This window comes from Seriola aureovittata, chromosome 1 (assembly GCF_021018895.1).
Source record: "Seriola aureovittata isolate HTS-2021-v1 ecotype China chromosome 1, ASM2101889v1, whole genome shotgun sequence".
Taxonomy (NCBI): Eukaryota; Metazoa; Chordata; class Actinopteri; order Carangiformes; family Carangidae; genus Seriola; species Seriola aureovittata.
The window spans coordinates 1,900,354-1,926,049 of NC_079364.1; the positions used below are offsets into that span (position 1 = coordinate 1,900,354).

General features: G+C 42.0%; 2 protein-coding genes across 9 annotated transcripts in view; one reads left to right on the forward strand and one right to left on the reverse strand.

Moving 5' to 3' along the window:
• Nucleotides 1–195: 195 nt before the first annotated feature.
• Nucleotides 196–21,340, forward strand: LOC130169179 (ankyrin repeat and BTB/POZ domain-containing protein 2-like). The gene is given in 18 exon segments (XM_056375671.1): nt 196–2,178; nt 2,181–2,355; nt 10,384–10,533; nt 11,387–11,594; nt 12,015–12,167; nt 12,287–12,452; nt 13,274–13,363; nt 13,469–13,570; nt 14,020–14,116; nt 14,640–14,775; nt 14,985–15,247; nt 15,387–15,565; nt 16,372–16,477; nt 16,579–16,681; nt 17,659–17,731; nt 18,013–18,081; nt 18,190–18,303; nt 19,226–21,340. Coding segments are annotated over 18 exon segments (3,120 nt in total). The 5' UTR covers nt 196–1,473; the 3' UTR covers nt 19,457–21,340.
• Nucleotides 20,968–25,696, reverse strand: part of LOC130169188 (serine/threonine-protein kinase BRSK2-like) — a 141,051-nt gene continuing 136,322 nt past the window's right edge. For 7 of the 8 annotated variants that reach the window (XM_056375729.1, XM_056375695.1, XM_056375712.1 and 4 more), the window contains one exon: nt 20,968–24,017. In XM_056375729.1, coding sequence (XP_056231704.1) covers nt 23,794–24,017 — 224 coding nt within the window. In that variant the 3' untranslated portion in view covers nt 20,968–23,793. The remainder of the gene's footprint in view (nt 24,018–25,696) is intronic. The other variant, XM_056375740.1, reaches the window with a different exon arrangement.

Here is a 25,696-nt window from a genome sequence, read left to right on the forward strand (position 1 = left end):
GTCCAATCAAATCAGTTGGTCAGAACTAACCGTTAACGGCAGACATATTTAAAACCAGAGAACGTGTACAGGACAAAAACTCACCGGCAGCTTAGACTTAGATATGAACGTTGGATAACTGACGGACTCAAACCGCCAGGAGATACAGGACTTTAGGAATTTCTTTCAAAAATGAAGGTATTTATTAAAATGTGTTACACAGTTCAAGAAATAGTTCAACGTTTGGGGAATGAGTTTGGTGCCTTTCCTTTTTCGTCAATCTGCCCATTGAGTATGAAGGAGGCGGTTAGCTTAATGTTAACTTGATGGAAAAAAAGACCGGAAACAGAAAGTTAGCCTGGCTCTGTTTAAAAGTAACAAACACCTTCCAACACCTCTAAAACTAATGAAATAACACTTTACATCTCGTTTGTTTAATCTGTACGAAAACAAAAGCGAAAAAATTCACATTTGAAGTTTTATTGAGGTTTCTTCGGCCGTTAGCAGCGACTAAGCTAGCTAATCTTTAGCTTTAGCGGTTATGCTAAACTAGCTAAAATAGTAGTCCGGGCAGGTGCTATTCTCTATACAGAGCACACCATGCACTCAGGTCCAAATCAAAACCACTATACTGAGACTTGTCAAATCTGGACTAGATAAACCAGAGACTGACTGATACACGGTTTCAGATTTGTGAAACCTAAAGACACTGTCCTTACCTTGTTTGGGATAACATACTCCTCATTTAACAAGTCTAAATTTAGTGGTTTTTGATCAGGACCTGGTCTGACATATTATAGCAGTGAAAGCTCCCTTTTTGTGTTTCTCTCAAATGTATTAAATTTGTTTCTTAAACTATATTAAAATGACATTTGTGCGCAAATAAAGCGTCATTGTCAACATGGTCACATGACATTGACTTTAGGCTTCAGTAAAACAGGCTCCATATAATGCACAATCCCATGGCTAAAACTCTAAAGCAACTGATTACAGCTGTTTGATATTGTTTCATAAAGTTAATGTTAGTGTGTTGAGATGAAAAGCTATAAAATACTTCTTAAACAAGTGGTTTTATTTTGAAAAGCAAAACCAGAAGTGTCATTTGCCCTGCTGAGAAGATTGAACACATGCACCATATTATTGCTCAACTACTGTCAATTTAATCCGTGTAAAAAATACAGTCTATGGTTTAATCGGGCTGTGTTGTGGTCACACGGTGGCGGTGTTGGGCAGTAGTAAACTCAGCTGTGTTATTACCGGGCTCTGGATCTTATTGGTCCATGTGCGTAAAACACTTCTCATCCGTCCTCATATTTTGGTTAGTTTTGGCACAGCAGCCTCAGTCTCATGCAGCCGCCTGTTGTTGAGACGTATGAGAATTACTCCTAATAACTGGACCTGAAACTGGACTTAATGGAAAACGTTTGGTCGGATTTTCACTGTGCGTAAAGTGATTAGAGCGATTTTTTAAAAAGTTTAAAACCTCACTCTATCATGTCCAGCAGTCTGTTGGTGAAAACCCTGGAGGACCTGAGCTTGGATCCAGGCTATGTGGCCGGGGAACCCTGCCCGTCCCTCAGCCTGTCCTCCTCCGGCAGGTCGAGGCAATCTCAGCCACACACGAGCACTCCTCACCGGGGACCCTGGTGGCAGCACGCCGGCTCCCTGTACAGCAGGAACGGCAGCTGGGACACGGTGAGCACGTTGCCAGAGGACGCGGCGGACGTCCTGGCCAAGTGTACCTGCCTGCCGGAACTGGAGGAGTACCCCTGGACCGAGCAGGAGCTGCGGGAAGTCGTGCGTAAAGTCGCCGGGTCGGATTCGTCGCTCACCGGGGATGCTGTTCACCGCCTGTCTGTTCTGCTACGCAGGGCTCTGGTGCGGGTCTCCAGAGAGGCGCAGCGGCTGAGCGAGCTCCACAGACGCTGCACACGCCTGGAGGTCCAGAGCGCGCTGAGGCTGGTGCTGAGCTGGGGTCTAGCCGAGCAGTGCATCACCTCCGCGGTGAAGGCCGTGTCCTTGCACTGCATGAGCTCCGGGGACACTGCACGTCAGCGGGGCAAGTCCGCACGCTGCGGGCTGACGTTCTCCGTGGGCCGCTTCTTCAGGTGGATGGTGGAGACACGCGTGTCTGTGCGTGTGCACGAGTACGCCGCCGTCTGCCTGGCAGCCTGTCTGGAGAGTTTGGTGGAGGAGGTGATCAGAAGAGCGCGGAGGCGGCCAGGCTGACTGCGGATGAGGAGAAGGAGCGGTGCGGCGGGGTCACCTGCTGCCTGGTGACCGCAGAGGTGCTGGATGGAGCAGTCAACAATGACACGGAGCTGTGGGGACTGCTGCAGGTCTACGAGCATCTGATGTGTGGCAAAAATGCAAATGGTGAGTTCGAGTACCTCATGACACAATTTTTTTTCACATCATAAAATACACACATTAAAAAAACAAAGGTTATGGATAATATATTAAAGAATAAAAATTATTTGGGTTTTAACTGTAGTAAATAAACTGACCTTTGGCTTGTGAAAGTGACAAACAATTAAAAGCCAGCAATTTTGCAGTTTCAAGCGACACAACAAGTTTTCAGCATCTCCTATTGACACATTTCTGTTTTTAAATTGAATATCATTGTGTTTATGACTGTTTGTATGCAATTCAAAGACTTAAAATCTGGGTTCTGGGAAATTGTGATGGATATTTTTCTTAATTTTGTGGTATTTCATAGATTGATCCGTTCACTTACAGATGAAAGTTAGCTGCAGGCCAAGTTTTTCTTTTCTTTTCTTTAATCCTAGATTGAAAGAGAAGAAGTTTGGAAAAATAATTATCAAAATGCACACATATTCAACATTTCGTGCACATGTTGGTTTTATTATGCAAGTTTGATTTCAATAGTGAAACCTTAAACTTAACGGATTAGATCAAAAGTTATTGTACATGTGACATTTTTCTTGTTTTCTCTTATGCAACATGATTTTGATTCCCATGTGCAAAAGCTTCATGTCAGATGTGAGGGGACAGTTCCCAGGGGAACAGTGACAATGAGTCAAAAGTCACATGTTCGCCAGTGAAAACAATCATGAGCCATCACCCAAAAAAACATGCGTGTTTTGAATTCACATGTGTGTTTTCACACGTGACTTGGTCTCTCACTGTTAGGTGGGATTCATAGAAGCTGCTTGTTCCTGTCGTCCTCTGACTTTTTTCTGTTTGTAAAAAGTCTGAATCACAAGTCTGGGATTTTTTAATAAGATAATGTCTCTCCCTCAGCACTGAACAGTATCATTTAAAATGCCATCAATTTAACAGATAGAAAACAATGATATTGATATTATTCAATAACTACACCTCCCATGAGGCCTGCACAGCATGACCCCAATATCTGAGTTGAGAAGAAAATCTGCTTCCTACTCAGTGCTGCATTAAAGCTATAATGGGGGAATGAAACTGCTCAGAAAGTAGTCCAGATAACAATAATGGATAATTACTGGCAGTTTAAGAAGTCTACCAGGACCGTGGAGAGTGATTGGAAAACCCCCTCAGACAGGAAACAGGCATTTTGGGTAATAACGGACACGGAAGTGGAAGATCATTCCTGATAAATGTCTGTGGTCATATACTCACTGGGAAACTGTAGTTTAACACACATTCTCCTTTGAGTAGCTACAGTATATTGACCTTTTGTTAAAGTAGCTGGAAAACCTGACAGGACATTTTATTTTGGATTTAGCTGCTAGTTTGCTAATTCGCATTTTTTGTAAAGATCTCAGTCCAAACTGTAATCACATACAGGCTGCGTCTAACAGACAGCTGAGTCTCAGGTGGTTCAGCTTCTCTTCTGTCTCCTCCATCGTCACTGCAGCGTGTTTTAATACTTTTCTCCGTTACACAGACAGTTACACAGACAATTGAACAAGGAGAAAGGGTTGGTTTGATTGCAGCCTCTGTGCTGAGACACAGAACAGTTTTATTGTGTGGCTACAAGAGAGAATAAAAGGAGACAGTAACTTCACTGCCACGCAGCCCTTGACCCAGTCTGAGCAAAGTAACATCATTAGTTCAGTTTTCCTCATCCATCCTCATCCAGGAAAGTTCTGGGTGTGAAAACGCTGCTTTATTGGGGAGTAAAGGTGAAAGTGGAGAAACAAAGATGAATTTTTCAAATTTAGCATAGCGTTGTTTTTACATACAAATGTCTCCTGGGCTTTCAGAGAGAAGAAAACTGGATTCTTAGGTGTTATTTAGGTCGGAAATGACACAATTCAGATTTTAACATTTAAAGTGATAATGTGAATAATGATTAAATATTGTATAAACTCAGTTGTCACCTCTCTAAAACAATTTTGATCAAAAACAGGAACATTATAACCTTCATGAGGGAGGATTCATCACTGGACTGTTTATAAGACTGATTTAGTTTTAGCTTGGTGTATCTAATAAACTGGCAAGTGAGTGTATCTGTATCAATCAATCAATCAATGGTTATTTGAATAGTACCCTTCATATGTGTTAGTGCATTTCAATGTGACTCACAAACTAACAAGACAGTAGAAAATTGTGAAATGCACATTAAAGATAAAAATGAAGAGACATGACATTAAAATGTTTTTGTTTACTCTTACTTATCCCTGCTGCATGGGACTGGAAACTATGAATTATCACCTACTGTGTGTCAAACATCAGTGAGCAGATGGCTGTTAATTACTGGTCCTGCTCATTAGTGGAGCTTTGGGAGTGACGCAGGTTTGATTCTCGGCTCAGTCAGTTTGTCATGTTTTCTCCACAAACCCTGTCAGTACTGAGGTGACTGAGGCAGGGTTAGTAAGAATTTAATTAGCTGTACAAGAAGTTGAGTTTAATCAGTCATTTTGTTTGTAGATGTTCCCAGACACAGATGTAAATAACGTGCACCTGGCTCATCTGAATGAAGCCATCATGAATATTATTAGCAATCTCCTTGTTGTAATCCTGAGTCAGAGATATCAGAAACGTCTGATAGCTACAACGTCTCACAGTGTGCAGAGTGCCAGTTAAATCAAAATATCACTTGAATGCACCGTGTTTCTCTGCACACTGCGACACAGACTTCATGTTCACTCCCATGAGAGTGAACAGGAAGAAGAGGGTAAAGTAAATGAGTGAGTGTTGTTAGCCTCTGACCCACACAGACGACACAAAGGAGCTCTCTTTCCCGCTCAGGCTGCGGGGCACGAGGTTCACGGCCCCCAGTGCCGTCTGCTCGGCTAAACAAACAGCCAGTGTAGCTGCTGTCCAGGCGAGAGAGGCAGTCTGTCACCCCACTCCACTAACAACACACACACATGCAAACACTACAGGACACGCTCTGTTTCCTCGTTCAGGTTTTAATAAGGACATTGTTTGAGGACCAAACGGCCAGTCTGATCTGATGATAAAAATAAATCCCGGCAGTGAAATGTGAAAAAAATGCCTCCAGTCTGTTTGCAGAGATCCTGCAGAGAGTATCCAAAAACACAGCTTGTAATGTCATTATCTTCCTCAGATCCCAGCAGAAAGCAGATTTACATCGTACTGAGCCCAGTCATGTCTGCAAAGATCAGGTTCAGCCCTTCAGTCTCCTTTTAATGACCTTTTTTTTTTCAGCTTTTATAAGGTCAGTTTATCCTCTGACTGGTTTCTGTTCTGTCACATTTAACACAAACACCATATTAAACAAATTATGTTGCTGTTCATTCATTCGTCAAACATTTTGTCATTTTGTCTTGAAGTTATAATTATAGAAAACGGAGGAAAAACATTAAATCTAAGCATTTGAGAAGCTGGAACCAGTTAGTGATTGATGACTTTGAAGCAAAATGATCCCAAACCATCGATAACGATCTTTTTTTAAATAGTGGAGGCCAAAAACTTGAAAAATCAATAATTTTATTGTTTAATTATGGTAAATAAATTGTATTTTAATGCAATTATAAGACATTAAGAACAACTATTTTTGGGTTTCCAAGCTGTGGAAAAGCACAACAACACCTTGCTGAGAGAGAGAGAGCGAGAGAGAGAGAGAGAGGGGGCAGGGGCTTTCACGACTTGGTAATCTTAAAGTTGTTAGTAATGGCTTGTAACTGATCTATAAAGTATTGGTGCATTTATTAATCATTGATAGCTTATAAAAAACTTTTATGAATGATCAGAATCTTGTGCAACCCACATTAGCTGCTTCATGTTGCATCATATCCGCAGCACATGTTTAACGTATCATACAGGCTGAACACAGTAGCTCAGTAACTGATCTGGGAGCAGATGTAAAAAAAAAAAAAAAAAATAAATAATTACTTTTCCAGATAGTTGACACATTAATGTGGGGGAAAAGTACAGTGACATATCCTGATGTTTTGACATGTTGTTCACCGCCAGTGCTTTGTTGTGTCCTTTCAGAGCTTGATGAATCCTTCTAAATATGCAGGGTTGATACTTACAGTATGTGTTGTGGTCAGCTTGTTGATGCTCAGACTTGAGGCTGAACAGGAAGTGGAAACAGACAGCTGGAGAAAGCGTCTGATCACAGAGATGGAGCGGAGAGCAGGGGGGTAATCCTACACTCACTCTGCTACCAAACCTCATATGATGTTATCTCCATCTGGCCTTTATGCAAACTGTAAAACAGAAGGAAGAAGTGGTTTTGGCTGCAGTGTTTTCTCATGCTAGTACAACCAGTCGGAGGTTTAATCACTTTTTGATTTCTGTGAGGCGGAAAGAGGAAGAAAGAACCAACAAGAGAAAGTGATTGCAAGTGAAGCAATCCCTGCTAAATGATCAATCAGAGGCTGATGACTTCTCACGCCTCTGTGATGAACGGCTTTAATTAACCACCAGAAGTCCCTGTGACAGGAGGAACACGAGTCTCCGTCAGCAGAACCCGTTTGGACGGTTTAACGAGACGTAATCAGGCTCTGCTCTGTCGTTAACACCGCCTCATCACTGCTGACTCCCGGCTCTGTGTTCACGTCTGTAAAACCCTGTGTCAACTGTGTGAGAGCCTGAGCCAACAGCGTCCATGCACACTGGCTCCAGACGTACCGCCCGCAGGCTTTATCCAGATTACACTACCAAAACAGAGTCTTCCCGCCAATTCTGCCTGTGTGTTTGACATGACTCTGGGAGTTGTAGAAATATTTTATTTACACCCACGCAAGTGAAAGTGCAGGTTTGAGTCAGAGAGCAGGACAAACTGTTGAACTCTTCTTCTTTGTTTCTGCATGAAATGATTTTTAAAATAGGGTTCTTCTACATGGTTTTGGTCACGTTTGCACAGATTGCAGGTGGTGGTGTGGGGGTCGCTGCAGCCTGATGGACTGAATTGTTTCAGTCTTACATTGTGTTCATGTTTGCTGGTTTCTCTGTGGGTGTTGGCTGCTTTGCTTTGTCCTTACTGATGTGATGTAGTGTGTCCCTTCACGTGGCGTACAGGAGATGTGATAACCGAGCACTGAACTTAAGGTTTGTCATGTTTATGGAGGAAATGTGTTGAGTTCATCTCTTTAAGTCTCCTTACGACTTCTCCTCTGTTTTAAATGTGCTTTATTACGGTGGCCCTGAGAGCTCAACACACTGCAGCTTAAGAAAACACAAACAAATTCAGAAAACATCCTAAATACTTGCAACACAACCAAATACACAAACGCGCGACAAGTAGTACAGACGACAACGGAAGTGTTTCCGGGGGGACACTATAAAAGTGATGTATTGACCTCTCAGGGCCACCGTCAGTCTGGATCTCAATTCTCTGCTTGCTCCCTTGGACTCAGTTTAGACTCTGCTGAGGTGGTCTTGACTTCCAACACACACACACACACACACACACACACACACACACACTCATATACATAGCCACACCTTTGCCCCTCTGTGGTTCTGTTGTCCTGACCAAACACTTGCAGCATTATACCACTCAGCAGAAAAGAGCTGTTGTTTTCAGACATGGTGACTGTGCTTCTGTTTTCATTTGGGACACACAAGCTCACCGACACACACACACACACGCACACTTTCTGTGAGGATACATTTACAGCTTTAGGGATGTTAAGCGTTCTGTTTTTATTCTGCCGCACAAACACAAGCGAGTTGAAGGAAATGACTTGATCACCTGTGACTCTGAATGTAAGCAGGGCAGTGTTACACACAGGGGCTGAGGGGTGGGGGGTTTGGGGGTTTCAATACTACACAGGTAGGGATTAGAAAACAGTGATTTGTGCTTTGTCCACTGCAGACTGGTCTCCTGTTGTGTAGCCATGAATAGATGCTTGTTCGCTCTCCTGCCTGTAAACACCGCGGACTAATCAGAACCAATTATCTGCCACACTCACTCCTGGTCCAACCAAAGATTTCTTTCTTCAGGCCCATACAAGAACCGACTTTCAGAAAGCTGAGGTGTGTTTTCCAGCTCAGAGTGATGAATCTGTCCAGGCTGATAATCAGTCAAACATCAGACAGGCAGGTTGTTAATGTGTTGATGTAAGATTTTGATCGGGCTCCACACAGAGATGCACAAAAACCTTTTTATTACTGCAGCAAAGAGCTCATGTTTTCTGCTGTAACACTTTGTCCTCCATTTTCTACAGTAAAGAAAATATGATGATGATGGATGATTCCTTCAAATGCATACTTTTAATATGACATGATGTTTTAATCATGAATACTTTCATCAGGTCGTCTCATTGAGATTCAAGAGAGATCAGGGAACAGTTAGACAATCATACAACATGTATACAGCCAAACAACAATCAGGAAGAATTAAATGAATAAAAGTAATTACTACAAGAAGGGAAGTCCATTAGGATGGGATGTCTCGGGTAAATATTGGATCAAATTCTGTAGTTACAAAATGAAACGAGGGCAGAGATGTGAGGTAGAGTTAAAAAATCATCACTTTCATCAGATCTGATGATTCACAGTGGTTCAGTTTGCAGTGTTCATGCTTCTCTTTGGCAACAGTATTTTATTCACATGCTGTGTAGCTGAGTGCTGCTAACTGGACGTGCAGCAGAGTCGGCCACACATGGCCCGGTTCGGTCGGCTAACTGGGTTTAAAACCTTCACCATCGTGGCGTTTCAAAAATGAAGTTGGTTCTAGTCTCGTCTAGTTGGTTCCAGTGTAAAAGGAAACTTTTAAATGGAGTGTTTATTCTCAGTGGAGCAGGAGTAAGGTCTGTAAATTTCACTGTAATGTGCTTATTAGGATTATGAGATATATTTTCTGCAAAGCTGATGTTTTGGCTTCAGAGTGTCAAGTGGGTTCACCGAAAAACAAACTGTCACTGTGGTTCCTGACTCTCAGCGATGATGATGATGATGGTGGTGTTTCTCCACATCTAATCATTTTGAACTGTCGACTCGCTATAGTTCAGTTGGGTGTGTTGGCTTCAGCTGTTTGTCAGATTGTCCTCACTGAAGCCGTCTCCATTGTGTGCAGGACCAGGAGTCAGCAAATACCCGATTCAACGGGGCACAATGGACGAGGGTTTCATTAGTGTGTCTGTTTTCAAAATCTGGTCTCATGGTTTTCAGGGTGTGTCCTACTCTGGGGTTACAGGAAGGTTTTGATAAGTTTTGTTTTTCCCTTTATTGGATAAAGTCAGTAAAAGACAGATGTGAAACATTTGGAGGGATATGATATGAAATTGAAAATTTATTTTGGTGGTCAAGGTCACGGTGACCTCAGAAAACAGACTTTTGGCCTTGTCAACGCAATATCTCCGTAACGCCATGAGGGAGTTTCTTCAAATTTGGTGCAAACGTTCAAAGGTCAAGGTCAGTGTGACCTCAAAAACACTTTCTAGCCATTACTCAAGACTTCACAGCAATTATGACAAAATGTCACACAAATGGTTCATATGTTATATGACTCTAGATAAACAGGGACGTAACCTGAAACTAGTCTGTGTGGCGGAGGGATACGACCCTGAGGTGGTGATTCTAGTTTCCTTTGTTTCTGAAGAGACAGAACATTTTAGAGTTTCTAGTAAGTTACTACTGGACCTCAGTGTAGTTGAATCATTCCTGATTCTGTTTAGTATTTTGCTTTTACAGTTCATGTTTGTTTATAGCACTTGATGCTGGTTCATCGTTGGTATCCACGGTTACCACTGTGACAACCAGCTGACTACAGCTGCTGCTGTGAGGCTGTTATACACCGAATTAAGCACTAAGCATCCTCACAGTGTTTACAAAGAAACTAAAGTCAGAGAATCACTGACACTACTTTGTTTTGTTTTTTCCCTTTTCTATTTACGACATTTTCTAAATGAAAAAAAGGCAAATTAAATCATAATTGTTGTTCGTATTTTTGTTTTGAAATATTTTACATTGACCTTTTCTTCTCTGAGTAATTTGCTTTTCTTTTTCTGTGTGTGTGTGTGTGTGTGTATGTGTGTTTAGGTGAGCTGTCGCTGCCGGCCCATGTAAGCCCATACACAAAGGTTCCCGAGGACTCAGTGGAGAGCAGGGAGGATGCCTACATCCAGCTGGAGCTGCGAACACTGGAGCAGGCGCTGTTGGCCACCTGTGTGGGCAGCATCGCAGAGCTCAGTAAGTGTGTGTGTGTGTGTCACCGCTGACACAGTCAGCTCCTGTGTTTAGTGTGTGTTTGTTTAAACTGTGACTGGTGTCGGGCTCCGGGGACACATCGTTAGCCGCTGCCAGCTCCCCCTCGGTTACATAACAGCCTGTGGCTTGTATCCAGAAAACAAGGGCACCTTCACACCCTGCAGGCCACCGTAGCTCATTATGTGAACGCTCATTAGAGAAAGAAAATAAAAGATGACAGTGCCTTCACCGTTCATGCTAATTTATGGACTTGATGACACGTTCATGTGAACACGGAGCACTGTGGCTCAGTATTCTGTTTTTATTTTATTTCACTGTAAATTCATGTCATTGTTTTTACAGGTTTCACATTTCTCCTTTATAGTTTTCAGTTGACAGATTACATGGTCATCTATGAGACAGGAGCAGTTTTTAGAATGAATAAATCCTCAGAAATAAAGAATAAGTATTACACACCAGAAGGCTTGTGTTAATATTTTTTACTGCTTGTAAAGCCTCATTCATTGCACTTAATTGTAATTTCAAAATCTTTATTCAGGTAAAAGTTGTTGTGAGTTTGTCAGTGTATCCACATGTTCTACTCTTTACTCATGTTTCCTAATGATTGTTTACAAAATGCATTTAAATCATGCAAATAAAGAACCCCCACATTTTTTAAAATAATTTAGAAAAATATTTTTTAGTGAAATATAAAAACTAAAGCTCCATTAAGATGAAAAAGAAACATGTCTAATGTCTGTTTGCTGCAGTCGTGTAAATGTTTGAATGAATGAATGTTGTGTATGAACTGTTTCTCTGTGATCATGGTGTTTCTTGTGTGACTGTCATCCTGCAGGCGACCTGGTGTCTCGAGCGATGCACCACATGCAGCGTCTGCGTAGCTCAAGCCCCTCCATCAGCCCCGCGCGTTTAGCCAATCAGCCGTCGGTATCCTGGGCCCCGGACGCCCTCCGAACACTCTACTACTTCCTGTCCAGCCCACAGATGGAGTCACTGGAGAATCCCAACCTGGAGCCTCCGACCATGACGCTGACCAGAGAGAGGTGTGTGTGTTTTGTCTGTAAGCTGCTCTGAACTGACGTCAGTGGCCTCAGCTTTGTTGTCACATCAGTAAATCACTTCATCAACTATGAGCCTGTTATTTAAGTACTAGAAACAAACAACAGCAGACTGTCGGTTTATTTCAATCTCTGTTTGTATTTTTCTCTGTGGAGGAATCTGCTTTACTCTTTTCTTCCTGTGGGAGATGTAGAGGTTTGTTTTAAAGATGCTGCTCTCAGCTCCTCAGGCGGAAAAACTAAAAGCTGCGTTAGTTTTTGTCCTGCATCAACTAAAATCTTCAAACTTCCAGAGAACCTGAGGCTTCGTCCCGATTCATGGAGGATTTTAAAATGAATACAAAAACTGAAGATGAGTAAAATGGACAAAATAAAGGAGCTGACTGTCTTCGAATCTTCCTCCAGGCCGTTCCTGCTCCTCCCTCCTCTCATGGAGTGGATCAGAGTCGCCGTGGTGCACGCTGAACACCGCCGCAGCCTATTGGTGGACAGCGATGATGTCAGACAGACGGCCAGACAGCTGCTTCCTGGACTGGACTGTGAGCCCAGACAGCTGAAGTAAGACACCAGTGAATGCTCCCCAACTGTGTAAAACTTCCCCTGGTTGAAATAAAACTGTGTGTAGGGTGGTGATAAAAAGTGTCCAGGTGAATATTTGTGTGTCTGTCTCTCTGCAGGTCAGAGTGCTGCTTCCAGTCCTTCAAGTGTCTGGATGCAGAAGCTGCTGCAGCCAAGTTCCAGCTGGATCTGGGCTTCAGGATGCTCTCGTGTGGACGAGCAGATTTGGTCCATCAGGCCACGCAGCTTCTGGGAGCCGAGAGGGTGAACACCATGGATGACCAGGTGAGGGAGGGGTTTATGTTGTGTCTCAAGTATAAAATTAAAACAACAAGCTACAAGTGGCCTGGTTCAAAGATAACAGAGGGACTGTTGTCTGTCGTTAGACCTTTACAGTGAATTCAGAGATAGAGTTTTTTGACCTGCCAAAGTGAAACAACAGATTTTGAACTGAAGTTTTCAGTTGTTCTGCCGTGAGTTTTACCTGGATTGTTTTAACAACAGTCTTCTCTTTTTGAAAACGATCAAATGTACCTTCACACACACATACTGTATCTGTGCACATTTTACTTGTTCATAGCTGTGTAACTTTTCATAGTCCCAGCAAGTCTGTGAAAGATCTGTATTCTTCTGCCGTCACAGGTTGTGACGTGTTCACCAATACGATCATCTATGAGTGAGATCGGATACTGATCATTTTTGGTGGCATTGCAGATGTCGTACGTTATATCACTTCTCTCACACACTTTTGTAAAAGTTCCACACGGCCGACATGTTTTGTTTTGGTGGCCTGTCACGTGCCGACGCAGTGAACAAGGTGGGAGGCGGGACTACACTACACAGCACACAGTGCTTCTCTCAGCCGCAGACACCAGAGTATTAACCACAGGTGATCGATGGAAGCATTAATTCCCATCTACCGATCACGTATTTATAACGAAGATCTGCCAATAATGATCGGCGGCTGATCAATCGGGGCATCCCTAGTTCAGGAATGATCCAACACTCAGTCTTAACACTTAAGAAACTCTTTTTTAAATTTTTATTTAAGGTAACATATATTCATCTGTGTGGTCTGATAAAAGTGTGTATGTATGTTGGTGCAGGGGATGACTCCTCTGATGTACGCCTCCGCAGCAGGAGATGAAGCTCTGGTGCAGATGCTCATAGAGGCCGGAGCTAATCTGGACCTGCAGGTAAAAAATCACCTGCTGACTCAAATGTAACACTGTCCACATCACAGCTGGTTGGTGACATGTCTGTATTGTGTGTGTGTGTGTGTGTGTGTGTGTATTGTTCAGGTCCCCGGCTGCTCCGTCAGACATCCATCTGTTCACCCCGGCAGTCGGTGCTGGGTGGCCCTGACGTTCGCTGTGCTGCACAGTCACCTGTCTGTGGCTCAAGTAAGAGCTGAACACAGAGGAGTAGACAGTAGAAGACACGGTTTCACCATCATATAATTATATTTAATCTATTTTCTGTCACTGAATCCTCAAATAAGCAAAATGAATCGTAGTGAAATAAAACACGACTAGAAACAGGGAGCAGTTTAAATTTGAAGCTGACATTCAGAAGACATTAACAAGTTTTATTTTGTATATTTTTTTATTAAACTGTGACCACAACCTTCAAGCTACACCTACAGTTGTTAGAATATCCTTTACAATAAATGTATGATCAACCACAGAGACAAATTAAAGGACCTATCTTGAGACTGCTCTGAAGTTTTTGATGGAGATAGTGCTAACAGTTTCCCCCTGCATCTAGTCGTTTTGCTAAGCTAGGCTAAGTCCTGGACCCCTCACACAAAGAGGTTGAGACTCTGCTGACGGTGTTGTGTCCTCATGCTCAGCTGCTGCTGGAGGCCGGAGCAGACGTGGAGGGTGGAGCCCTGCTGGACGGTCAGGAGAGCTCAGCCGAGACGCCGCTGCAGTTAGCTGCTGCTGCAGGTATGGTGTTACCGAAGACTGAGTCAGACTGACACGTTAAAATCAATTCACACACACTGACGACACATGCTGTGAACTGGTACTGATACTGTGCTACAGTGAGTTAAAACAATTACAGATGTTTTTTAGATTTGCTGGAGCAAACTGCAGGAGCTCGCTGCTGCTGGTTTTCTAGACAGTTGTTCACACTCACAAGTTGTTATGTAGCTGCTGGTTGCTAAGTTTGTCCTTTGAGGTTAGTTAAGGTTACCACTGTGTTTCTAGCTGGTTGCTAGTATGTTATATGTATTTGGGTTGCAGGTTAGCAGTGAGTAATTAGCAGCTAACTAGTTGCTTAGTTGCTCTAAGTGACTGTTAATGTGCGTTTAGGGTGTTTTGCTGTTGGAGTGATTCCATGTTACAAAGTTGTTCTACTGGTTGCTATGGTTACCATGTGTTTGCCAGAGTCACTGTAGTGGTTCAGGTTCAGATGATGCTTCACTCTGTTGAAGAAATCCACCAACAAAATGTTTGATCCTCCCAGGTTACTATGAGATGGTGAGTCTGCTGCTCGCCCATGGAGCAGACCCTCTGCTCAGAGTGCATCATGGGAATTCACTGACATCACCGCTGTACGAAGACATGAACTGTTTCAGCTACGCTGCAGCACACGGACACAGGTGACCCTCACCCCCCCACCCCCACCCCCCCACCCCCCCCCCAGAGCTGACCTGTGTGCGTCTAGTTTCATTTAAACACATGATTTCATTGACACATGAATGCAGCTTCACGTGTCTGATACAGAACAGAGCAGGAGGAGGGAAGGTTTAAATTTAATATGTCTGACCAGAAAAACAGACAAAAGCATCACCTCCTCTCTTCTCCACAGGAACGTTCTCAGGAGGCTGCTGCTGCAGCCACAGCACAGGAAGGAGGACATCCTCTCTCTGGAGGAGATCCTGGCTGAAGGAGTGGAAGAAGAGGAAGAGGAGGAGGCGGAGGTGAAAACTCACTTGGCACACCCTCCAGCTCCTGACTCCTCCAGCCCTGTTCCCAGGCTGTGTAAGGCCAGGATGAAAGCTCTGCAGCAGGCAGCGTACTACAGCGCTGAGCACGGCTACCTGGATGTTTCCATGGAGCTCAGAGAGATGGGTGAGAACTGATATACATGCATGAATGTCCCTGATCACCAGTGAATGCTGTAATTAACCACAGTTTTTAAAGTATTTGAACTAACAGATATACTCTAACACCTCAGTCGTGCATTATCTCATCGACCTGCTCTGTCCAGGTGTTCCCTGGAGGCTCCACATCTGGCTGGAGTCTCTCCACAGAGCTCGGCAGCTGTGCAGGGACGAAGTCACCGTCTCCCTCCTCACAGAGTTTCCCTCCATCAGGACGGAGGACTACAGCCCCGAGCTGCTCTCCACAGGGATACCGCTCATGTTCAGCATGTTGGAGACCAGCAAGGTCTGACATGAGTTTTCTGTCTCTGTTCTACCTTAAATCCTCATCTACTTCTGTAGAACCAACATAAAACAAAGCTTTACTTAATAACTGTTTAATACAAAGAGAAACTGCTTCATCTTGGTTGAAATGATGAGATGTGTTATTGTCGAGCTCTGAAGACACAATTTAACATTTAAGAGTTACAGTTGTATTTGATCTCTGTTCATGCAGTGAAAATAAGACGGCAACCTTAAGATGACCTGAGCAGGAAATAAACGGCTAACTAACTAAAAAGTAGCTAACTAGCTACCTCGCAATGAGCAACGGCAAAATGGCCGTGGATTGTCATTCAATAGCTGGTGAGGGCAAAATAAAAACCCTCCATACAGATAAAACAGCTGCCAGTGACACAAGGTCGGGCTGATGATCAGGCTGCTGCTGGTCCAGATCGTGTTTCCTTCAACAACCACACCGCCTCATTTTCAGTTCATACATAGTCATTCAAGTGTAAACAAGGAAGCTTACCAGTCACCAAGTAATGCAAAAAAAAAACAACCTTGAAATTGTGCCAGTTTTCAAACTAAGTGTTGCATTTCATGAGAAATGAATCATTCAAACCAACTAAGACCATGTTACCCACAGTTTCTTCATGCTAGCTAACTTATGCTCAGTCAGCTTCTGCTTCATGTTCTTCACTGATAGATTTCAACCCTGTTTCTTCACAGTTTAAATATTTGTCCTGTCAGGGTTGCTTGTTCATAATGTTAGTGAGGTAAAACGGTATTTAACGTGTCATTGCAGCTGTGTGAAGTTGTTTTTCTCTGCAGGACTACGTGATCACCAAACGTTTGGCGTCTGTGTTCTCTCACTGTTACGGCGGCTCTCCTGTTACTCCCGTCCCCCCCGTGGACGTCACTCTGTCCACACAGCTAGGTAACACATCGCTGCCGTCATGAGATGCCATCCTATGGTGATTGTTCATTTTCTGACTATAACGAACACTTGAAGGATCACACTGACGTCTCTGTCCTCAGATATTCACTTCCTCAATAATCAGGAGATGTCCGACGTGACGTTTATGGTGGACGGACGTCCGTTCTTCGCTCATCGGGTGCTGCTGATGTCGGCGTCTGAACGGTCTGATCTCTTCTCTCACTTTACATGTTCTTCATATCTTTTTCATTCATTCATTTCTTCTCAACATTTCAGCTCACAGACTGATCCTAACGTGACCTTTTCAAACAGAGACTGAGTTTTCAAAACCCTTAATGTCAATAACAACAGACAAAGGGTCTCTACCTGTAAAACAATTTTTAGCCATTTGTGTGTGTGTGTGTATATATATATATATATATATATATATATATATAAAAATAAAAAAGAGCATTGAATCAAAAGATTATAGGAATATTCATGCAAAAGTAAAAGGTAAAATGCAAAAAAAAGAATACGAATAAAAAGCCAAAAAATAAAGAGATAAACCATAAAGAGTAGCAAGAAATTAAAGAATGATAATGTAAAGTATAATTAAAGTAAATATTAAATGTAATAATTGTTTGAGCTTGACAGATACAATAACAACAAACAAAACTATAGACAAAAGTACAAAAAATAATAAAAAATATAAAAATAATAATAAAAAGATAATTATTCAATATCATTAATATGAAAATAAAATATAAAAAAAGAGATATAGATTATATCAAAAACTTAAAACTGTATTACGTGGTTTGATTTTTCTTTTACAATTTCTTTAATTTGTTTTTATTGATAATTACTAATTTTAATTCGGCCTCTTGTGGCTGAAATGAGAATTAAAAAAACAAACACAAAATTTCCACTTGCCATGTCACTGTCCTGATTTTTACTGACTTTGGAAAGTTTAACGTAAAAGATGTTTTTATCATTATGAAGAAAAGTGTTTTCATATTAGTGATGATCTGAAAATGTGCTGACAGATGACATAATCTATCAATTTTATTTAAACTATAATATTTCGTTTTAATATGAGGATATTAAAAAAAGAATTGTACCATGAAAGAAATTGGGAGAAATATGAAAAAAATGTCAACAGTATTTTCTCATTTTAAAAATAACTGTTTTCTTCCCTCCAGGTTTCGGCGGATGCTCAGTGATTCTCCCGACAGCGTCGTCCACATCAGTCACATGACCTACAGCACCTTCCAGGTGGGACACACGTTTACCTTCAGTGTTGTGCATGAACGTGTTCACTGAACAACATTCATTGAACACGTTCATATTTTTTGTGAACGCTGAATGAACGAATCAGTTTCCAAATGATAAACGTGAAGATGAGTGAACTAGTTCATTTTCATCTGTATGAACTGAACTTTGAACTAGTTCTTTTTAAGTGTGAACTGACACAACAGTGTTTACCTGCTGCGCTGTGGTCGGGGTTTGATTGGGGTTCAGATGACTGATAATGAAGAGTGTGTGCTTCTCTGCAGATGATGATGAAGTCTCTTTACTGTGGAGGAACAGAGGGACTGACCGTCTCACAGTCTGAAGCCATGAAGGTAAAATCGCTCACCTGTTCCCTGTTGCTTCTCTTATACTGGGTTATAACATCATTTAGCAGAATGCTTCGTTCGACGGGGATTTAGATGTGTTTGATTTGTTTGCAGCTGCTGCCAGTGGCCACGTTCTTCCAGCTCAGAGCTCTGCAGAGATGCTGTGAGATGAAGCTGTCGCTCAGTCTGACTCTGGACAACGCCGTCAACTTCTACCAGACCGCCAAGGTACGAAAGCACAAGGTGACACGGTGAACACTGAGAGGGAAGAGTCTAGAATCTGATTTAAAAACCACTCAGTTTCCTTCACTTGGACTCTGGTCTGTGGGTCTGTATAAATGTGGATCTGATCGAGGCAGATGTGGCTGCTTTCTTTTGAAAAATGTGATTAATACTTTATTTTATGAGTCGTACAGTTTCCTTGAAAGAAACTGATGCGTAACTATAAATTTAGTTTTTTGGAAGGATTGTGTAAATTCTTACAGGTTATACGGAAATCTTTCATCATCTCTGTCAGTACAGAGTCAGTACTTCCCTATTGTGCCCTGGTTTTTTTATTTATTTATTTTTATTTTGCTTTGCTCTTTTTCAGAGAGAGAAAAGGCATTTGAGGCTTAAATAAAATCGACTTGAGAGAAGTTCAGCTGAAGATGTAGAAATAACTTGTCACAAGCAAACAAACAAAACTGAGCTTTGATTTCCAGATGAAACTCGTCTGGAAATCATCAGCTGCTTATTATTGCAACACAGATGAATACATTCAGAAACCTCTCTCAGAACTTTATATGTAGTTAAAACCAAATTACACATTTCTCTCCATGAAAAGAAATTACCCTGAAAATAAACCGGACCAATATATCACGTTTCACATGAACTGGTTCCGACGTGTTTTGGTCTCTTACATTTAGACTCTGGACTTCAGAATTAGGTCTGAAAACTTAAAACTGAACTGAGAATAAAAACAACTTTGATTCAGACAATCTTGACTTGTTGTCAAGTTGTTAAATGTTTAAAATTTCTGAGCTCTTTTCAGCTGAAATAATCAAAGGTCTATTCACTTCCTACTTGTTTCCTGTTCATATTCACATAAACAAAGGTCAGTGTGTATGTCATCGCAGTGATGAACTGGCGTGTGTGTGTGTGTTTGCAGCACCACGGCGCCGCTGAGCTCTGCAGGTTCTGTGAAGGATTCTTCCTGCAGAACATGGACCAGCTCCTGGACAGGGAGGACTTCCACCGCCTGCTGCTGGGCGGGGTGGGGCAGGAGCTGCTCTGCCCAGGGACAGGCGCCCAGGACCGGGATCTGCCGGTCCTCCTGAGGGACCTTGAGGCTGCGCTGATCCACAGACTTTACACCCTTCACTCTGCGTGTCGAGAGTAGAAAGACTGCAGCTGCCACACTGGTACGTGTGTTTGGGAAGAGTAGCCATATCTTGAGTTACTACAGTAGTCTGCTTAAGGAGAACATGATAGTAATAGACTGTTAACACTGTCTGTTTAACACGTATATTTGAACATGAACCAAAGCTCTTGTTTAGACTGATGTTTACTGTGTCTAACACTCTGACCAGAGTTAGAGTCCTGTTAACCCGACACCTGAGAAACTGCACAACCTGATCATCTGAACAGACACTGACACATCAGTGCTCAACTAAAGAACATGAAACTCAGTCACTGTCAGATTCACCAAACTGTTTAAGATCATGTTTCTTACTCTTTACACTCTAGTTAACTAGTTGGCTTTGAGTGAGTTAAACTGTTTTTTGATCAGACTCGTTTTAAAACAATAACTCTCTAAACATGTGATGCTACGTACATGACATGATGCTAAGAGACTAAGGCTAAAGCTATTGTTTGCTTAGCAGTGTTGTTCCTGTGTTGCAGGGTAGAGATAGTTAGCTTCGTATTATAAACAAAACAAAATAAAAATGTTATTTGCTCTGTCAGCCCTGTTCAGGGTTAACTAAGTTAAAGAAATGTACCTGGACGAGCAAAGCGACATTAAGAGTTTTATTTTCCAAACCTGTTTCACCTTTACAAGAGAAAAGTTTTGTTTACAGATTAGCATAACGCTAACTAACATTGGCAATATTATTAGTAGCAGCAGCAATACTGTAAGCATGGAGCTGAGCTAATCACGTCACACTAAGAACAGATAGTCACCTTAATGAAAGCACAAGGTATTGTGGTAACCCTGTTACTGTAGTAGCCTCAGTGAAAAGATATGACTGTTTTTTACACATTTTATACAGTTTCATTAACCATAACAATACAAAGAAATTGGAGTAAAGTGTCGCTTCACCCAAATTACTAATAAATAAATAGAATAAGTGGTGGTATCTGGTCATTTAGATAGTTGGATTCAGTTTCACCCAATACACAGGTGGATAACTTTACCTGTAAAGTCTGTTTCAAACCACAATTTAACCCAACAGCCCCACAGCAGACCAGCTCCTGAATCCTAAACCTAACCTCTGCAAAATAACATAATGCTAGTTGGCTAACGGCATGCTAACACTCAACCTTGGAGGTAAAGCTAGGTTAGTAGTGAGCTAGTTAGCTAGGCATGTTAATGTTTGTGGCTGCCATTAAAGCAGAGAAACACACAGTTTAATCCATCCAACAGCTGCTGTATGTTTATAAACTTGGTGAATCTGACACTGCTTTATAAAAAGAGCATTTCCATGCACTTTACATGACCACTGATGTGTCCATGTTTTTCAATCTGCTGCAGGATTCATACAAGACATTCACAAGCTAAATGTAAACCCTCTCCAGCTGCATGTAGATAATCAACTCTGAATATGTAAATACATGTACATATATTTGTGAATAAACATCTCAACAACCCAAACTGTTCTGCACCAATCAACTGTCACACACAAGCAGCTCCAAAGTCAACAGATTTATTTCCTTTAGCACTGAAGTTGTTCACAGTTACATCACAAGGGAATACATTGCCAGTGGTTATCCTGCTCAGTAGTAGCGCTCCGTGCTCCGAGTCCATTCTGTGTGCTCTGGATTCCCACAGTAGAAAAAGAGGAAAGCGAACAATGGAAGGTATTGCTTTAATTTTTCTCTCTGATAACCCAACACCCACCCAGCTGGTCTGAGTGAGCGACCCGATCGCCAGCGAGGTCCCTCTTTGAGAGAATGAGTGAGGTGGATGCATTGCACGGTTACTGTGTGCGCACAGTAATCAAAAAGGAGGAAGAGGGCAAGAGGACGGCGAAGGAAATCAAATAAAAGAAAAAAGAAAAAAAACCCAACAATAATCAAAAGGCAAATCAAAACAAACGCACATAAAGAACATATACATAAATAAGTGTGGAGAGAAAAAGGGAACAGGAGAACAATTCCAACGACGACATGCAAAGAAAAGACGAATGCTGAACATGCAAACAACCGTACGAGGTCAAAGCTAAGAGTAGGAATCCCCTTGGTTTTTTTAAATAAGCTTGTCAGTAAACTCGGCTTATTTACAGAATGAGTGTTTGGTGAGATCTGAGTCAGCGTACACACAGGGGGGAGGGGGGCGGGGGGCAGGAGCCGACAATTATCAACAAAGGGTTTGTTCCTCTCAAAGAGGCTACGTCTACATTCTTAAATTACGGTAAATCATTTTCCAAACGTATATTACAAGGTTTCTTTCGTCAAAAGCCGGAAAAAGGAAACAAAGCGCTCACGTTTCGACGTTTCGAATAACTTAAACATGACAAAAATATCTTTAAATAATTTGACATTAAGAAACATTCTCTACATCTTTCATATAAATAACTGAGAATAAATTAATAACAAAAAAAACCCAAACTGACAAAATACAGTAAAGTACAAAAATATACAGAGCAGTTCAATATTGTCTGAAACCTGCAGATAATTCAAAGGAACCTGAACGACAACAAAATAAAAAATAAAAAATGACTTGGTGTAACTGAACTCAAACGTTTCACTTGTCAAAAGTGCAAAAGTAAAAGGACGTTTTCATGGATAAGGCCTCGTCACACCAGAGTGGCACCGCAGCGTAGGGACTCACAGGGCTGGTTAGTGGAGTACCGTAGCCGCTGTGCTAACCTATAATGTGCTATCCAGTAGGGAACATGCTAGCTAGCACTACTTCTATTCTCAGCTGTTTACTCCCCCTCAGCATTTTGTTGTCAGGGCTGTTCATCATCGAGTCAGTGACGAGTTCCTGAGGTGGGAAAAGAAGCGCTCCCTGTTAGCATAGCTCGGTTGCTAACAGGACAGTAGAGCTGCAGCTAACGATTATTTTCATCATCTGATAATCTGCCAGTTATTTTATCTATTAATTGATTAAATATTCAATGTATGAAATGTTTAAAAAACGGCATTTACATTAACACATGTACTGTCATATATGGCAAAATAAAAACGGCTAATTTAAGAAGCTGAAAGCAGATGACATTTGGAGTTTTGCTTGAAAATATTAATCAATTATCAAAATATTTGCTGTCGATCGATTAATAGCTGCATCTGTGGTTCAGAGTTTATTTAAAAGACATCACTCCTGTGTCCTCACAAAGCTGCTCGCTACGTTCCCTCAAAAGCTCAGCCCTGTCACGACGGCTTGTTATTGGACGATGACGCAGTCACATGTCAAAGTTCCACCAATCGCGGCGATGAACGGATGTCGCTGCCGTTGTAAATGCTGGTGTGACTGGGCCGAAACAAAACATGGCAACACAACTCAAAAACAAAATGTCACAACTACACTTTTTGTACATACGGAACATTATTTAGTCTGTACAACAGAATAGATCATTCATTTATGTAGTATCACCCCCCCTCCACCTTATCATACTTTTTAATGGGTGACCTTTTAACTCCCAGAATCCCCTTTCACAGAAACATCCTGCCGCTCACAAAGAAAGACGACGTTAAAAAGAATTACAATCCAGCCAGCGTTTGTCCGACCGTCCGTCTCCACGTTCCTCCGCCGCTCGCTCCTGATCCCGTTTGTCAGCGTGTGCAAGTCTTTACATCCCGCAAAGAAGAAGTCATGTTCATGTCGAGGAGTACATAGAGTGTGTGTGTTTTTATGTACATGTGGGAGAGAGAGGAGAGAGAGAGAGAGAGAGAGAGAGGAGGAGGAGAGGGGATGTGTGTGTAGATTGACAAACATCACTGTCTTAAGGCTTTTTTTTTCTTTTATAACTCTTCTGAGACGTCTCTGGTCTCTGTGTTTGGTCTGGAGGGGCCAAGTGGACTCTACTGATGAGGACTCGAAGAGGGAGAGAGGGAGGGAAGGAGGGGGGGGGGGGGGTTCCTCTGTCTTTTCTTCAGATTCGGACTCTCTTGACGGTGGCAGGCCGTGAGTGGGCCGCTGTCGGCCCGGTCTCGAGGAGCCGCCGAGGTTAATAGTTATTATGGATGATCCCTGGTGGCAGAGACAAGTCAAGCCATCACACATGTGAGGAGGACACACACCCACCGAAAGACCCCCGAGGACACAGAGAGGGACAGAAGGTAGGGACGACAAAGCTACATTTGCTACTTATTGTAAAATACTGATGGACTTTTAAACTGAAAGAGCCATTCCCATTATACATTATACATGATACAGTAGAAAATTTATAGGCAAAAAGTAGATTTGTTGTTTTGTTTTCACTCCTAACTAAAGGGCAAAGTTAGCAGCTCTCCTCTGTCGCTCTCGTTAATGACCTGAAACCGCTTCGTCTACTCATGCACAGCTACCGCTCCTTAAGGTTGTTCCTGTGTCCTGTTGCTGGCGGCCATCTTTGTTTTGTCTTTGCTTGGGGGGCATTTAGAGTCATTGGGTGGGGGCTGGTTGGGCTTGCTGCTGGGGGCATGCTTGGCGGGGGAGCTAGGCGTGGCGGGGGCGCCAGGGGAGTGGGACGCTTGGATGTTCTTCTCGTCTGAAAAAAGCTGTTTAATTACGTCAAAGAAGTTACTCAACGGGCTGCCTACACAGATGGGAAGAAAAGAAAAACAAAGAGAGAGAGAGAACAAACAACAGATGAGCAATGAGGTTAACGTGAGGAGAGGAGGAGGTGATGGAGGGATGAGAGGAGGAGTGGAGCCGGAGAAAAGGAGACTCTTCAGCCAGGAGGGGGGTTGGGGTCATTCGGGCCAGAGGAAGGAAAAAGGTGCAAGGTCAGGTGACAAACACTGGAGTCATATTTTAGTATTTCTGTCGTGAGGACAGAGTCGGCTTCAGAGTCTCAGTTTCTCCTGCTGGGTGAAGAACTAACAGGAAAACTGGACGATGATTCAGGAGCCGGAGATTCACAGGAACAGACTTGAACCTTTTTTAAAAACATTTAAAGGTTTGTTTCAAACCTGCTTTTAATGAATTTTTAAACCTTTTTTTTTTTTTTTTTTTGGATGAGTCAAACTGAAGACTTTTAAAATCCACAGTTCAATGTCTTTCACAAAAGTAAAAAACTGAGGGAACACAATTTAACACAATTTTTATTACATCAATATTTTTGCAGAACTTCCAGCAGGAAATAAAAATGAATCCTAATGATATAATTACTTTAATTAAACAACTGACATGAAAAACTGACTGAAAATGTCTACTAACGTTTTTATGTTTTGTTTTTATTAACTGTCTTATTAATGTGCCCCATGTTTTTATATCCCACTGGGGACAAATAAAATGATTGATTGTTGCTTATCTGCTTTTTTGTTCTATATCTGATTATACATATTATATTATCTATTATTTATCTTTTTAGTAATTTTTAGTATTTGATATTGACATTTTGCAGTTTCTTTTTTTGTACTGTCCACTCTGCTGCTTACCTAATCTAATCTTAGAACCTGGACCCATATAAGCATCAGACAGGATGCCCATGATCCTGTCTGATTAGCATATAATTATTTATTTCATTGAGGAAGTTATTTGCCTGAAATGTTGAATTTTGCCTAAAATAAACTTGAAACTGTGAAACTAAATACACAGCAAAGTTTGGCCGGTTCAAATCGGTGGTCTGCAGATGAAAAATATTCACCCTGAGCCAAATATTCAGTCTCATCCTGAAGCTGTGACAGTTTTTGGTCCATGTAAATAACATAACATGGAAATGAACTTGCTTGTGTTTTCTCCTCCAGGTTTTGACTGTTTCTGTGTGAACGTCGTCCAAAGCTCCTGTTAACTCTCCATCATATCAACATCCATCACAACAACATCCATCTGTTAAGACACAGGCTGTTTGGTAAGTGCTTTAATACATGCAACAGTACAGCACAGTACACACACATTGATACACAACCACTTGTCATTGGCGAGGTTAGTCTCCACACAGTGTGTCCCTGCAGTGATTCAACATCTCGTCCTCTGTTTTCAGTAGGAAACGAGTCTGTCAGTGAAGCTGAAACTTACCATCTCTTCTCTTCATCACAGTGACGAGAGCATTTGTGCTGTCTGACATTTTTACTCCCGTGATTTCAAACATGGAAAGTTTTAGAGGGGGGGGGGGCAACACAGTATCAAGCATCACCATGCAGAGGGTTACTGAGTCAGTAAAGAGCCACACACACATTCACACATTCACACAATGAAATACATCCATCTTATCAAGCCACTTGGTCTATTCTAAAAACCTACTGAAAAAACACTTAATATTAAGTTATATGA